Source organism: Musca domestica, unplaced genomic scaffold (assembly GCF_030504385.1).
Source record: "Musca domestica strain aabys unplaced genomic scaffold, Musca_domestica.polishedcontigs.V.1.1 17, whole genome shotgun sequence".
NCBI lineage: Eukaryota > Metazoa > Arthropoda > Insecta > Diptera > Muscidae > Musca > Musca domestica.
In genome coordinates this window covers 1479958-1497518 of record NW_026712230.1, presented here as the reverse complement: position 1 = coordinate 1497518, position 17561 = coordinate 1479958, and the positions used below count along the sequence as shown (strand labels likewise).

General features: G+C 35.3%; 1 protein-coding gene across 4 annotated transcripts in view; it reads left to right on the top strand.

The window, feature by feature from the left end:
• The window catches only part of LOC131801561 (transient receptor potential cation channel trpm-like), a 153171-nt gene that overhangs the window by 35319 nt on the left and 100291 nt on the right, over positions 1 to 17561 (top strand). The window contains exon 1 of one of the 4 annotated variants that reach the window (XM_059120351.1): positions 4166 to 4531. The exons of the other annotated variants lie outside the window; for them this stretch is intronic. Coding sequence (XP_058976334.1) covers positions 4505 to 4531 — 27 coding nt within the window. The 5' untranslated portion in view covers positions 4166 to 4504. Of the gene's footprint in view, positions 1 to 4165; positions 4532 to 17561 lie in introns of those variants that run through there. 4 annotated transcript variants of the gene reach the window in all.

Here is a 17561-nt window from a genome sequence, read left to right as displayed (position 1 = left end):
GTCCTTTAAAATTGTAATTTTCGATGATAAATTTTTTTCTCAAATTTTCTACAATGAAATGCTTAGATCAGCACATATTCGGAAAGTAGAAGGAATCACCTTTCTAACGATACCTTCCATATACGCGTATCCTTTTTTGATCCTGAGATATAGGCCAAAACATATTTTGTCCTTTAAAATCGTATTTTTCGATGATAAATTTTTTTCTCAAAATTTCTGCAATGAAATGCTTAGATCAATACATATTCGGAAAGTAGAAGGAATCACCTTTCTAACGATACCTTCCATATACGCGTATCCTTTTTTGATCCTGAGATATAGGCCAAAACATATTTTGTCCTTTAAAATCGTATTTTTCGATGATAAATTTTTTTCTTAAAATTTCTACAATGAAATGCTTAGATCAGCACATATTCGGAAAGTAGAAGGAATCACCTTTCTAACGATACCTTCCATATACGCGTATCCTTTTTTGATCCTGAGATATAGGCCAAAACATATTTTGTCCTTTAAAATCGTATTTTTCGATGATAAATTTTTTTCTCAAAATTTCTACAATGAAATGCTTAGATCAGCACATATTCGGAAAGTAGAAGGAATCACCTTTCTAACGATACCTTCCATATACGCGTATCCTTTTTTGATCCTGAGATATAGGCCAAAACATATTTTGTCCTTTAAAATTGTAATTTTCGATGATAAATTTTTTTCTCAAAATTTCTACAATGAAATGCTTAGATCAGCACATATTCGGAAAGTAGAAGGAATCACCTTTCTAACGATACCTTCCATATACGCGTATCCTTTTTTGATCCTGAGATATAGGCCAAAACATATTTTGTCCTTTAAAATCGTATTTTTCGATGATAAATTTTTTTCACAAAATTTCTGCAATGAAATGCTTAGATCAATACATATTCGGAAAGTAGAAGGAATCACCTTTCTAACGATACCTTCCGTATACGCGTATCCTTTTTTGATCCTGAGATATAGGCCAAAACATATTTTGTCCTTTAAAATCGTATTTTTTGATGATAAATTTTTTTCTTAAAATTTCTACAATGAAATGCTTAGATCAGCACATATTCGGAAAGTAGAAGGAATCACCTTTCTAACGATACCTTCCATATACGCGTATCCTTTTTTGATCCTGAGATATAGGCCAAAACATATTTTGTCCTTTAAAATCGTATTTTTTGATGATAAATTTTTTTCTTAAAATTTCTACAATGAAATGCTTAGATCAGCACATATTCGGAAAGTAGAAGGAATCACCTTTCTAACGATACCTTCCATATACGCGTATCCTTTTTTGATCCTGAGATATAGGCCAAAACATATTTTGTCCTTTAAAATCGTATTTTTTGATGATAAATTTTTTTCTTAAAATTTCTACAATGAAATGCTTAGATCAGCACATATTCGGAAAGTAGAAGGAATCACCTTTCTAACGATACCTTCCATATACGCGTATCCTTTTTTGATCCTGAGATATAGGCCAAAACATATTTTGTCCTTTAAAATTGTAATTTTCGATGATAAATTTTTTTCTCAAATTTTCTACAATGAAATGCTTAGATCAGCACATATTCGGAAAGTAGAAGGAATCACCTTTCTAACGATACCTTCCATATACGCGTATCCTTTTTTGATCCTGAGATATAGGCCAAAACATATTTTGTCCTTTAAAATCGTATTTTTCGATGATAATTTTTTTTCTCAAAATTTCTACAGTGAAATGCTTAGATCAATACATATTCGGAAAGTAGAAGGAATCACCTTTCTAACGATACCTTCCATATACGCGTATCCTTTTTTGATCCTGAGATATAGGCCAAAACATATTTTGTCCTTTAAAATCGTATTTTTCGATGATAAATTTTTTTCTTAAAATTTCTACAATGAAATGCTTAGATCAGCACATATTCGGAACGATTTTCTCAACAAATTCTTTTTTGCAATAAATGTAATGCAAAAGTGTTTATAATCATAATTCTTACACATTGACAATTTAAATGATGTATTTTCATTTTATGTGTTTATTTCAGTATTAGTATTTTATTTACTAGGGGATAATAAAAATCGTTTTTCGTATATCAAACAAATGACTTAGATTAAAAGTCTAACATGTTGAAAAACGTTTTTATTATAACCTAGAAAATCGTTTTTATTTTCCGCTCATATACAAAAACGTTTTTGAACTGTTATACACTGTTATACAACTGAAAGTGTTCGAAAATTAAAAACGTTTTTATCTTCACGCACATCTTTTCAGTCAATGTTCTCTTTGCTTATTTAAATCAAGAACAAAACAGTGTTAAGTCATTATTTATACAAATATTATTTATACATTTGCTTTATAAATTAACATAAAACTAATACTTATTACCCAAAAAAACTCACACATTATTTTTTTCGTTTTAAAATTGTGATGTCCGGTTTGGGAATTGTACCCGAGTGTTCACTAATCCTGGATAAAATAAAGACTTATTTTTGTTCATGTTGAAAATAATTGTAAACTATCGATGTTTTATCCGATGGATGTCACGAAATATTGCCTGCACACGCGACTCCTTCTTCTACTTTAATTAGCGCCACACACTAAAAGCAGTTTTTTATTGCATTTTTATATAGTATAGCATTTATTAGGATTAGAAGCAACGCAGAAGTGGAATATTAGAGAGGGAGTGAGTAACTCACTTCCAAATGCTTGCAGGAGGAGGATCCATTGTGTTTTTTATAACAACTATTTTCAGTGAGAGATAACCTACAACAACCAATACCCAGAGACTATCCGCTCACTATGGTCTCCGCTAAGGGAGTTGTAGAGGACATGCTAGTGCGCCAACCAGCATCCTTGATTGACTGGGCTCGGAATGTTGTGGTAGAACCTTTAGAACTTATATCGCTACTTAAACATTTTTCCCAATTCATTCCGCGTTTCTTTGACTAGCCTTTATAGAATCACATTCTGAGTTGATTTTTACATATATACGCTACTTAACAATTATACTATTTACAAAATATCAGATACAACCTAGAAATACTTTTGTCCTATTTTGTCCAGATCGGTTCAGGTTTACAGCTTCGTTCGCTCAAGTTCGACCTGTAATAAAGTCTTCCAAATTTGTATTGATTCGTTATAGTTCCTATAGATGTTTCACATAAACTTTATAGCAATTGGAAGTCACATTTAGCATATATGGCATATATTATTTAATCCGACTTCAAACTTTAACCACTCTAAAGCCACAATAAACATTTAAGTAGAATCATAGGTAGGGGTTACTTCACATTTGCTCCTCTAATGTTAAGAGCGAGTTGACGTAAGTTTGACTTCTAGCTACTCGTCTAGCTTCGAGTAAATTCGGGACGTTTGATTGGCTCTATTTGTGGCATCACACCAATATTTGTAATCTAATGTTTTTAAGAGGTCAACTTTTTGTTCGACAAATTCGCTTTTTGTACTGTTCAAAATCAAATGGTTCAATATTGTTATGTATTAAGAGTGCACGAATATTTTTTGCACAGTAAATATGTTTTGGCAGAATTATTTTCGCCATTTAGTGAGGTAATCGGATACTATTGTAATCAAATATGGCTTAAATGATATAGTCCAAAAGGGGTTTTCAAGGAGAGGGTGTGGCTATGTTCCATGTCTGTTTCTAATCTTAGTATGTATGTTGGTGTAAAATTTGGGAATTTTAAGATTTTCTTCCAGAAATAAATTTTTATTTTGTCTACGTCCTCGAAAAAATTCACTACACAAACATAAATTTGTTACGTTAAGCTTCGCTGAATATGCATATCGATGCAAGGTAGCATATACTCCGACCCGTGTGACTTTTGTCCTTCCTTTCCTTTCAATTTGTATTCCTTTTTCGCAATCTACGCTATCATAATTAAACAAGAATCAACCACTACATTGTTTTCAATTCAATGAAAAATGAGAAATTGGATCCAACTCTATAGTTGATATCTGCTAATACTGCACCTTTGGCAACTCTGCCAATAAGCGATACTCTTATTGAACAAGTGAGCGCGAGTATTTCGCGGTAATTAATCAGTTGTGTGGTGTTATCTCCGGCGTATACAATCAGCTGTCATGGATAGGCTGCCATCGACTAACCGAAATGTTTGTTTTGACGTTTTGCTGGGAGAGTAGTTCCAACCAACAGGTCGTAAATAAATTCGATTTAAAGAGATTGACGTTGTGTGTTGACCAACTGATTCGTGGGCCACAGCAGATAGTATTAATTGAGTATTTCTCAAGTCACGACGGTATTTACAATCGTTTTATGTTTTTTTGTTTGTTTGCGGATTTTGACGAAACATTGATCGGCGTAAATAAATTCCTCTTGTGTTACATCGCGAAAACTAATTGAACAAAAAACATTAAAATCAAATGCGGATTCCTTTGTTATAAACGAAATAACAATTCACGAGAAGTTGGCGTAAAATCGGTTTACCACCCCCGCCGCCACCACCGGCCACATGCTATACCATGTTTTTCCATACCAATTGGGTATTTGTAAGTTATTTTTTACTGAATTTTAGTAACAGAACGATGATCTCAATGGCTGAGTAAGTGCGCTTCAAGAAACGTTAACGTAACAACTGGAACTTTGTTTAATCAACAATATGAAATATAAAAAAAATGTCTTATTAACCAAAATAATTGTTCTATTGAAATAAACCAAAAAACACTTGGCTCTGTTCGGTGCCGCACTGACTGTCCCCATTCATAGGCGGCTGACCCAAAGAATATCAACGACAGAAAAAATGTTTTGTGTTTGGTTTTTTCTTCTTCTTTATGTTATCTTTACGCAAAAGACAACAAAAACTATATGAAAAAGAAAAGAGTTTCGATTATAAAGAATCTTGTTAACATGTGAGTGAGAGAGAGCAAGAGGTGGGAAGGGAACTCCAATCGTTGGAGCCCATTGTGTATTTGTGAGATTGTCGCACATGTATGTTATGTACACAGATACTTGCTTCTCTGTGTTTTTGTTTTCATTTTGTGATCGGTGTTCTTTATTTGGTTCTTTGCTCTGATTCTCTTAGAGGAATAGGAATTTTATTGTAAACCCAAAGAGAGTTGTTGATATTCTCTTAATAATACTTTGTTATCGAAAATTATTGTGACACAGTGGCTGGCGGTACAGAAGTTATAAGGTGTTTTTTTAAACGGTGTGTAGAATCGACAGTACATCAATCCGAAGTACAGATGTTTAAATAAGATGTCCGTCAGACCTAGTTACTAACCATACCAATTTAAAGTGAAAAAGCATAATGTGCTGCTGATCCGAACTTCCGAGATTTTCAAAAACACAGCATAATTTTTTCCGATTTGAAAAAAAAAAAAAAAAAATAGCAGATAAAAACGTTGTTTTGAAATATTCTTGTTTGTGTATAAAACTGCAGAGTTTTCATACAAAAAATTAATTGGATAATCAAAGCAGCACAAGAGAAAATATGAACCAATCTAAATTAAAAGATTTGAAGTTAATTTTATTTTTGTTTCAATGTTTCCAACGCCTCACTTTCCCCCCCCAGGCAATCGAGAGAGCCACCCCCATAACATAGGGAGCGCGTACATCCCATATTCCGGATTGTAGGGTGTTAATACGAGGGCGGTTTGGAAATTTCTTAGCCGATGAATTAAAGAGAATAGTGAGTTTTTCAAAAAATATTTTTATTTTTCGATATATCTCTTGAAACTTCAATACACTTATTCCAACGCTTTTCTAGCAATTCTATCCCTTTTTAAATGGTTTTCTTCAAGCTCTTCAAAATAGTGATTTACAACTGTAATTGCATCTTTATTTGAGGTAAAACGCTTGCCAGCAAGCATATTTTTTTAGATTTGGGAACAAGTAAAAGTCACTGGGAGCTTAATAAGGGGAATAAGGTGGGTGGTCAAGTAACTCGTTATTTAATTCCAAAAACCGTTGCCATAAACTTACCAGTCTATTGAATTGTTTTTTCCACTTCCTCCAGCTTCAGTCCATTCTTTGGATTGTTCTTCTATCTTTGGATTATAGTGGTGGATCCATGTCTTATCAGCAGTTATGAATCGACGCTTAAAATCCATTTTATTTCGCTTAAAACGATCCGAACAAGCTTGAGAAATGTTCATTCCCATGTGTTTTTGATCGACTGTTCACAAATGCGGCACCCATGTCGATTATTTGAGATGCCATGATATTAGCAATTTCACGCACTTTTATTCGTCGACGTGGTTCATCTACATTGCTTGTACGACCACGATTAAATTAAGCAACCCAATGCAATTACTGTTGTAAAGGAGCACTTTCACCTAACACATTCATCATTATGAATTTCTTGTCCTGATAAACCTTTTTTATGTAAATATTTATTGACAGCAGGCATTTCTAATTTTTTCATTGTAAGAAAATTGCGGAGGCGTCTTTTTTGAACACCTGTTTCTATATAAAGGAGTTGCCTGATCGAAACAAAAATTGTACATGTCATAACAGAGATGGTAGTTTCCAAAACACTTAACTTTTTTCTGTTTATACCGTGCTTATTGTGGTAGGCTAAGAAGTTTTCGAACTGCCCTCGTAATTGCTAAATACTTAATTATATCTTTTATTCGATGTATTTTAGAATATGCTATCATTGTATGGAACCTATCCTATACGGGTTAACGACTCTGAAAAAACAGGTGTATGCATTGTATTCTTTGTAAGGATTTTAACGACACGATTTTCGCCGTTTCTGGGGTATGCTCGCGGTGGCCAAGGTGCGCCACAGAAATTTGTTTATGTCATCGAATTAAGTAAGAAGAATACCTTGATACTGTAGGAGAGATACTCCGGTCTATTATTCAACTATTAATTTCTTGGCAAATTTGACGTTCGTCCTGCGGACAGTCCTGGGTAGCGATGGGGAGGGTGCGAAACTCGCTGGTTCAAAAATGGGGGTCCTAGGTCGGGCTCTGGAGCCGAGGGGTACGCTGTTTACAGTGGCTGTTGAACTCAAGGGGGTAGACTACTCGTATTCCTCTGCCTTTACAGAGCGGCTTTATATAATACTCACTCTTCTGCGGGGAGACTTCTAAGGATTGGAACTCTGTGGCTGAGTGGCTTACGGGAACTCAATTTTTTGCTTAGTAGTCGAGAGTCTAACCTGTTGTAAAAATGGGGTCTTCGTATCACTCTCTTATTAGGTCACGCACTTGATTGTGTTACGGGCCTTCACTTGATTCATCCCCACTCGTATCGGGCATCTCCTTTTAAAGGGATTACTTCATCTTCTTCTTTACTCGCGATCACTGCATAAAACATTTTCTTTACTCCTTCACACCACTGTAGAATGCCTTATCCACGCATGTTGTTGCTACCAGCGAGACATTTGGATAATAGATGTAAACAAGTTGTTCACAATTTCGTTTATGATTCTCACCAACAACTATAAAACCTTAGGGACGAATAAATATTATGGAAAACAATGTATGTTTTAAAAAAATCCATGTATTTAAATTCGAATAAAAGAAATAGCTAATACTAAATATGTCGACGCATAGCATCAGGATGTGAAGCCTGAAACAAGTTCCGACTTCTGGCGGAACATAACCACACGACTACAGTCCACTTAAAGAAGGGCTGTATCTAAAAGGATACAATGCGGGAGATTAACAAGTAAAAAAACTGTAAGTTCGGCCGGGTCGAACTTTGAATACCCTCCACCATTTGGAAAGAATTTGGCAATTCTGAAAAACAATAAAATCCATTAAAATCTTAAAAATACCAATTTCAATATTCAAATGCGAAACTTAAAAAAAATCGGTAATAGTGTATATGAAATCATCAAAATACCGAATATCGGGAGGTACCGTTATATGGGGCTATACGAAGACGTGGACCTGCACAGACAATTTTCTGTTTTAGACTCTTGTATCCATTACGAACATCAAATACCAAATTTGAAACAATTCCCAGAATATTTCGAAGTATCGTTATGCTGTACGAAGACGTGGAAATGCACAGACAATATTCTGTTTTTGACTCTAGTAACCATTACGAACTTCAAATACCAAATTTGAAACAATTCCGGTAAATAATGTAGCTAAAATCATCAAAATGCTGAATATCGGGGAGGCTATACCAAAACGTACCCCTATATGGTCCATTTGCAATACCAAAAGTCCTGCAGACATAACATACATTTGAGTAAAATTTTATCAATCACTCTGCTAGAGTGATTTCCACAGACGGACATCGCTAAATCGACATAGAAATATATATGCTGATCAAGAATATATATACTTTGTGGGGTCTAAAATGTATATTTCGAGCTGTTACAAACGGAATGACAAACTTAATATACCCTCCATACTATGGTGGAGGGTATAAAAACTCTCAACCAAATTATACGCTTATTAGTATTAAATTGTGTGTTCTGTATTATTTTTAACCATTCTATTTGGTACCAGACTGAATATTTTATATCTTTCCAATTTTCACTCAGAAAAGGATTTGCAAAAGTGACTTTTTGGAGGGAAAACTTCGTTCCAACGACATTTCCTGATGCAACAGGCCACATTTTGAGACCAAAACAAATGTTGGCCATTCTATAAATATTAAAAAGGAAATAAAAACAATGTTGACTTTCGTCCTCAATGCCTTTTAGCTGCCTCCGGCTTGGTGTGACTATTGAACACTGAGATAAACACACCGACAAACAAACGGAAGGAATAACGAAAGAAGAATAACACAAAATTGCTTGGAAGCATTGAGTGTTCGCCACAAAGCTATTGTTGGCTAACTTTTGCAATTTGCAAAAAGTTTCAGCATTGCTGTTGTTATTGTTTGACCCTGTTGGTTTGTTATTCTTTATCGCCATGTGCAATGGTTACCATACATGCAGACAATCACACACACACACACACACAATATTATCATAATTATTTGCGAAAGTTTTCTTTAAAACAAACACACATGCACACACACACACACCCATACACTTGAAACCGCATTTATTGCGTTTTCCTCCACATGTCCTTCCGACATTCGAATGTGATTCTCTCAACAGTTTGCCCAGCTGCAAAACAAAAGTCGTTAAAGTAGTTCAGCATTATTTTCACTCGATATAAGTTGGTCATATCGGCAAAATCAACGGAAATCCAATTAGGGCATTGTTTCGACTTGAAAAACAAATTTTGTTCACGAAATGTAAAAATGAATATGGGATTGGAAACAGAAGTGCAATGCTAATTTTGAAAGAATTTCAAAAATTGAAATACCAGCCAAATTTGATAAACGAACATTTTTGATTTATGAAAAATCTTTGTGGTGTAAATACCAAAGAGTATGTTGGAAATTATTCTACGGAAAAATGATGAATATGTTTTTGTAATTTTCCATTTGAATTTATCCAAATTGATAATCATGACTATTATATGTGGCAAGATAACATTAACCGGAAAAATCCTATCTTAATTGGTAATATATGCTTGGTAATTGTATTCCTACATACCCAATTGGATGTGTTTGTAAGCAACCGAGGAATGCTGTGTTGTGGTCATTCCGTGTCAATTATGAAATCATCTACCAGAGAATGCATTCCTTTATGTGCATCAATCTTAATGGCACGTGTCTCAGATGTTTTTGTAACATGTGCATGGACATTTCTTTGTGGTTGGGATAAGCTAAAACATATCAAAAGTAGAAGATAAATTAATGTCAATATTTTTAAAATTTTTTATGAGTCGTATTTAGATTTGATGATGTTATAAAAATAGCAGGATTGAGAATTTTCTAATCTTGTGCTCTAGGCCAGGAACCAAATTTACCATGAATATTTCAGTAAAAAATTAAAAAAAGAGTTCAGCAAAATGCAGAAATCAAAAATATAATGGGACTATTTTTTTATTCATATGTCTTTTGATTTTTCCTCCTTAAGCACTCGCTTTAAAATTTGCAAATGTGTGGCCAAAAAATGCGTCTAAAACAGTCAAAATACTTAAAATTGGGGCCTATACTAAATAGTGGTCCTATAATGACAAGAGAAGATAATTTAATCAAGAGCTATTCAAAATAAAGATGAGTTTAAAATACCGAAATTCATTTTATAGACAGAGGAACGGAAGACGGAAAGACTGGCGGACTTGTATTGACTTAAAATGACGCGAAGGTGATCTATGTCATTCATTGAAAACTCTTTATATGAACGACATAGGGCAAGTTTGAAAAACTCTAAATCATAATTCGATAGCTGAAGCCACATCGGACATCAAATTGTGTTTTAAAACCAAAGCTGAGAACTCGGAGTCTATGAATCAGTGGCGAGTAATTTTGTTGGAGACTGAGCCGAGAAAAAAAAAAACTCGACTTCGTCACCAATAGGGCTAATCTCTAGCATTTTAATGCCTTGTGGTCGATCTAGCTATATGTGTATTTCCGGCCGTCTGGCCATTATAATTTGTAATCAAACTGCAGACCGTAATTACATAGACCGATAGTATGGAGGTCGAAATTCAATGAGAATGGATACATGTTGTTGTTGTAGCAGTGATGTACATTTTAGTTGTTTATAGACTTCTAATCAATGTCCAGGGGCTGGATTCTTGTTCTATGAAAATATGAAATGAAAAATATTTCCTTTATAAAATTTTCCTCATTTCGTGGCCAATACGAATTGGCCAAAAACTGCCGAGGTTGCAGACGATTATGCTGACGTAAGGGAAGAACCTTCGTCTCCTCGAGTAAATGGAGTCGTTAGGAGGCACACTGTTGCAGTTTTCAGCGCGGCATTCTGGCAGGTCTGAATACTTTTCCATTGCATTGCACTCGTATTCACAGACCGCACTGGTGTTACATATCATATCACAGACCGACTTATTGCTTCATAAGAAGCCAACTAGGTTTCCTCATCCGTGCCCAACATGCTGCCGGCTAGCGCCTTGAGGACCTAGTTCCTACTTTTTAATTTATTACAGATAGCTGTGGCTTTCGCGTTAGTTATTGGTCAAAATTATGTGCACCTCAATCTGCACAATCAGCTGTCAATGTTGTAAATAGTGTGACCGTTGATTTGGTGGCGGATATTTTTTAATATTCCTCGCATGGAAGAAGGCAGCAAGCTCTGCGAGACAGCTGTTCACCCTGACACATTTGTCACCAACGAAAGGTCCCGACGCCTTGATCGTAAAGTCATCCACAGTGATTACTGGAGTGTGCGGAACTCCGGACAGGTAAAGTTTAAGCAGTTCCGGAGATATCACATCACCTTGGGGAACTCCCTGTTTTACTCTACGGGGCATGGAATTCCTGTTTTGGAATTCTAAGTAGGAATGGCGTCCACACATATTATTGCTGTTGTTGTACTGTGCGGTGGACGGAAACCGTGTTGATGGTTAGCCACCGAATAACATAATCTGATACTGGGGAAGCGTAAAACTTTGTGAGTCTTTTCTACTGGCGACAAAAGCAACATTGACCTGTTTGATTCGCCATACTCAACTTCCGGTGTATCCAGATACTTCAATATTACCATTAATATCCCGTATTGGTGACAAAAGCAAGATTGACCTGTTTGATTCGCCATTTCTGGCATCTGGAAGGATGCCATTGAGGACTTTAGTGAGATACTCAATTTCCGATGTATCCAGATACTTCAATATTACCATTGATATCCCGTCTTCCTTACGCTTTGGATGAATTAGCGGTTTGATCTCGCTTAGTCCTATAACTATCGGGGTACTCGACAACTTGACACTAGATCTAATGTAGGTAAAAATATTGCCCTGTGTGAAGTTAAAAGAATCATGGAATAATTATTTGTATTTAAGGAGACTTGTAACTATTTAAAATTTTGATCCCATGTGAGGCAGGTATCAGAAGAAGTGGGTCAAAAAATCTTATATTCGCAGCGGATCTCGGGTTAATCGAAAATTTAGATATATATTTATTTTAAGTACTATCTTGTTTCGTACGTTAAATGGGTTATAAGTACTCAAATTGTTTACCCTTTGCAGGGGATGTACTTAAATGAGTCGTCTGCTATATTCCATCTTCACACAAGATCTTGTGTAGATAAAACTATTAGAAATTTGAGGACAATCCGATTTTTTATTATAAGTTTTAACCCTTTGTGGGAAGGTACTTGAATGGACCAATATTGTTCACTTTCGTACCTGATCTAACACACATACAAATATTAGGATTTGCAAAGTCTAAACGATGTCCCAAGTTTGGGCTAATTGGGTGCACCCGTTCAGAGCTTTCGTACGTACCAGCCATGCAGACAGACAGACGGATGGACGGACATCGCTAGACGGACTCCAAATGTCCTAGGGTCTAAAACGGTTATTTCACTGAGTAGCCGTATAGTTGGGGGTATACATTTTAATTTATAACCTCCACCATATTATGGAGGGTATATTAACTTTGTCATTCCGTTTGTAACTCCTCGAAATACTCATGTTAGACCCAACAAATTATGTATATTCTTGATCAGCATGAAATTATATGAGGGTTTAGCGATGTCCGTCTGTTATAATTAGGCTAGCTTCCGAACGTGTTCAGAAGTAGACTAAAATTTTGCGCATGTGTGTATTTTGTATGTTAATTTCGATATTCCCGAAATTCATTTTTTCCTCCCGATATTCAGTATTGTGATGATTTTAGCGACATAATTCCCGGGATTGTTGCAAATTGCGTATTTGAAGTTCGGAGTCAGTTCTACAACCTACGGTAGAAAATTACTTATACAGGTTCACATTTTCGTATAGCTCCCATATATCAGTTTTCATTTGAGTGGTATTTTTCGACAGATTTTGTTTTTTTTTTTTTTTTTTAAGTTCCTTCCAAGTGGTGGGGGGTATTTTAAGTTCGACCCGGTCTAAATAAGCTGATTTTTTTCATGTTATAGTCTCAGCCGTATAGTTACAGTAATTTACAGTTGTAAACCGGGATAAATAATTAAAAGGCGCAAAGTCTTTTCCATTTGAGCGTTTGTAAGACACTGAATTTATTTATTAAAAACATTTCTTAAGAACTAGTTATGATAATATGACTTAATCTAAATTATCATTAAGTGTAAATGAGAGAGAGAGAGAGAGATAGATAGATACCAACTGTACACATGCATATGCACCATGCCACCATAAACCTTAGGGGGAGGTCATACACACCAATAGCTATCTCACATGTGGCAAGCAAACATGCTGCACTTGCTTATCAGTCTGAGTAAAGATTACATCCCATAATCCAACTCCACCAAAACACATGCAGCAATTGAAAATTCTGTGTTATTTATTTCTAACTCGAAGGTCTGCTCACCACATTTTCTTATCTTATTTAATGTGGACTGTATTAAGAAGATCCCTGTTTAACAAATCCCTCTCATCTACACTAGGTAGCCCCGCTATTCTTTTTATTATACAAACATGTTCACTTATCCTTGAACAACAGTATATATACTCTAAACTTGTTTTGAACATTGATCCTTTATAGAAGGGCTGGCAGTCCTATGACGTATCTTTTTCTTCAATATACTATTGCTATCTCGTTATTATCCTTGCAAGACAAAGCATGAAAACAATGGACCTTGTTGTCTACGAAAGATGAGGTGCTGAATTGTTGTGGTTCTTTCATAATTTCGCTTAGTTGGTATCCATTTATATAAGAGAAGTTCATGTGGAATTTTTGCATGAAAATTAATTGAGAAATTGTTACTAAAATATTCAAACAGCAGTGAAGAATATGTGACCAATTCTGGCAAAAAGTCGGCTCGTTTCTGCTAACTGCGTCCATTGGCAATTATTCAAAGATTACAATATATTCTTGTAAGTATTCGAATGAATTAATATTAACTGAAGCGTATTTTTTGATATTTACTACGAATGCTGCAATGAGATGTGTTTTTCGCTGGATTTTTCGTTTCTGCTCCATTGACAGCCAATTAGTTCAATTCCCGAGAATTTGTTCAACTGAACGTCTTCAAGAAATGATAAATGCATCCATAATTCCAATTTATCCTTGAATGATTCATTTGTGGTGTAGTTTTTCTTGATTGCAAATGTTCTGCATCTGCTTATTCATTTCCTTGAAAAAAATAAATCTCTCATCCTCACATTATGTGTATAAAACTTGCATATATATAAATATAAGTTTGTGCCGAAGGAATGTGCAATGAGACCCTTTACGGTTATAATGGAAATTAAGATGCATTTCAACGTTTGAAAATAGCCTTCCAATGATAGATTAATTTTTTTCCATAGGATGTATCTATTTGGTTAAGGCCATTCCTCTGGTTTAAAAACAAGTGAAAACTTCCGAGTCAGCTTTTTATTTGTATATCCTGAAATTTGAACAGTTGAACAATTTATACCATGCACTAAGGGGAAACATAAATCAATTCCCTCAAAACTCCGTCTTCCTCCCAGCTCTTGTGCTAGCATAAATATTGGAATGTGAAAATGATCATTTCGCGTTTTCTGAGCTTCATAGTTATTCAAAATTTTGACCGGTTCTGTTGTCACACCAGATCTTGGGTTAATAAGAATATTTTGATATGCGAAAATTTGAAGAGAATCGGATTCTCACTTCGCATTTTATAGGGGTTATATTTATTAAAAATTTTGACCCTTTGTGTGGGACGTACATGTTGGAGGGGACCAATTTTTTTGCACCAGACCTAGAACTGATAAAAATATTGGGATTTACAAAGTTTGCACAAAATGGGATCACCCTTTCTTGTTCTTTAAGGAAAATAATTTGTGGGGGAGGTACTGGAAAGAGTGGACCGATCTCTGGACTAGTTTTATAATAATATTACGATGAACTTTGAACCAAATCGGATACTCCTTTCAAGAGTTATCGTGCACACTACCCAGACAGACGGACATCGCTAGATCGACTCCAAATATTCTAAAACGGATTTGGTGGAAAGGGACCTAGGATCTGAAACCGTTATTTCGACTAGTCACGTTTTGACCCTATCAAATAATAAATATACCCTCTCTAGCCATATGACTGATGGTATAATCAAATGATATGTACCCTCTCTAGCCATATGGTTGAGGGTATAATAAAAGACTGAATATCGGTTCAAGCGCTTGTATGTAGTATATGTCAAAGCATATACCGCCTCAACAACTTTCATCTACTTACGTCCTGAATTAAACGATGTTCTCGTAATTCAAGACAGTTTGTTCTGCCAGCAACTTATGTCCAACATTTCCCGGAAATTCTCACATTCTTTGCACAAGTTTTGAAACCATTTCCGCTTTTTCCAGCATCGAAAATTTGCCATTCTCCACGATTTCGCCTATTATTTCCCTCAGATATGAGATTCTAATAAGATTAAATATGTGGGAATAGTTTCCCACACCTTCGTTACAATCGAATACAAAATTAAGCTCGGTGTGAGCGTATGAGAGTGCAAAGGAACATGTTGAACATTTAACAAATTGCAACAATCGCTTGAATGTAACAACAACTGCCACTTCATACGTAATGAAAATAAACACAAAGGAAATTGCGGTACAATTGTGTATATTAACACTTATCCCTTCTGTACACAGTAGCAAGCGGGAGAGTGTGTTGCAAGTGCACGCACACAGGAACATCAACACACTGCCTCTTCATAGGATGCATGTGTGCGTACGTCTCATGTATGAAATAGATGTCTTAAGCCATCTTGAGAATGTGTGAAAAGTGCAGGCTTCACATTTGCCACATGCTGGCAACTGATGGCAGTTGACTGAGCCGGAACAGAACAGTTTCATCCTTGCCACCGAGAATGCATTTCCATCAAATGGAATTTATTGCGGCGAACAGTGGCAGGACCCACGTCATGTTGGATGAGATGAAGAAGAATTCTTCGGTGTTATGATAAAGTCTCGATGTGGTAAGGAAGGCTAAGATATAGTACAAGTGGGTGAGTGAGTATGTAAGCATATCACAACTACAGCGCAAGTATCCTAAAAGGATGGAAAAGCTTGTACGAACGTGCTTTATTTCATTGCCATACATGGCATAAATTCATTTATTTTTTTTCTCTTTTGTTTCATTTGTGGTTGGGATGAAATGAACAACTAGCGGTGGAAAAACAAGAGTTGAAGAAAACTCATTCGAAGGGGCTTAAATCTAAGTGCTCCGTAAATCTACATGCATTGGCAGGATTAAAGTGACCTTTAGTTTTCATGAACATAGATCTTGGTATATTTTACACAAGCATATACAAATGGTACAGTTGTAAAATTACAAAAATACAGCTTTCTGTCAGAATTATTTAAAATTATACGCAACAAGTTTTTTTCATTTATTTCATATCTTTTCTCGTTTTTTGAACTTTTGATTTATGATTCAAGGGTTGGGTTAAACTTCTTTGTTAGGAGTTATTTGCGTCAAACCACTCGATTATCTAAATTAAAAAAGGACATTTGGAGTCGATTTAGGGTTGTCTGCCAGGATCGCACGATAGCTCTCGAAAAAGTATTCGATCGGACTATGTCATGTGCGAAAATGGACAATACCGGCCCACTCCATCATGGATCATCCCCATAAATGGTAAACATTTTGAATAATTATAACTCTTATAAAAGTGACAGATTGCCTTTGATTGCGCATTTTAATATTTTTACCAACACATGATCCTTTACCTCCCACACAACCGGTCAAAATTGTGAATATTTATATCTCCCATAAAATTCGAAATGTAAGCATCGGATTAATTCTAAACTTCACATATTCCGATACTTCTACTAACACAAGGTCTGCTGTGAAGATGGTAAATATCAGCCCACCCTTCTGGTACCTCTCGCACAAAGTCGAAATGTGGATCAAAATTATTAATAACTAAAACGCTCATAAAAGCGCAATAAGCAACCCACTCTCTTCAAATGTTACACAACTCAATATTTATAAAAACACATGATCTAGTGAGAAAATAGGATATATAGGTTCAATCCTTTAATCCAAGGATGAACATTTTTGGTTGTAATAAACCTCATAAAACGCAAATTTCACACATCCAAATATTTCTACTCACAAAAAGCTGGAGTGAAGATGGGATACATCGGTCCACTCCTTCTGGTACTTTATCTATAATGGGGTCAAATGTTTGAATAATTATATCTCTCATAAAATGCGAAATAAGTACCTGATTCCTTATAAATTACACACATTCCAATATTTATACTAAAACAAGACCTGGTGTGAAGACGAGAGATATCGGCCCACCCCTTTTGGTAACTTGACCACAAAGGGTCACAATTTTCAGTATTTATATCTCTCATATCTTGCGAAAAAAGTCAACGCATCTTTTCAAACTTGGTATGTCTAAATATTTTTCTCAACCAGAGATCTGATATGAATATGGAATTTATCGGCACACTCCTTCTAGTACAAATAAATGTTTAATTTTCTTTAAATTTAGCACATACCAATTTTTTATCAGCATTAAAAGAATTGGAATACTTCGGTCCGCTATATATCGTACCTTACGAAAATCTCAAGTTGTATTATTACCAACAGACTTAGGTCAGATACGAAATGGACAATATTTGGCCACTCTTTTGGAACCTTCAC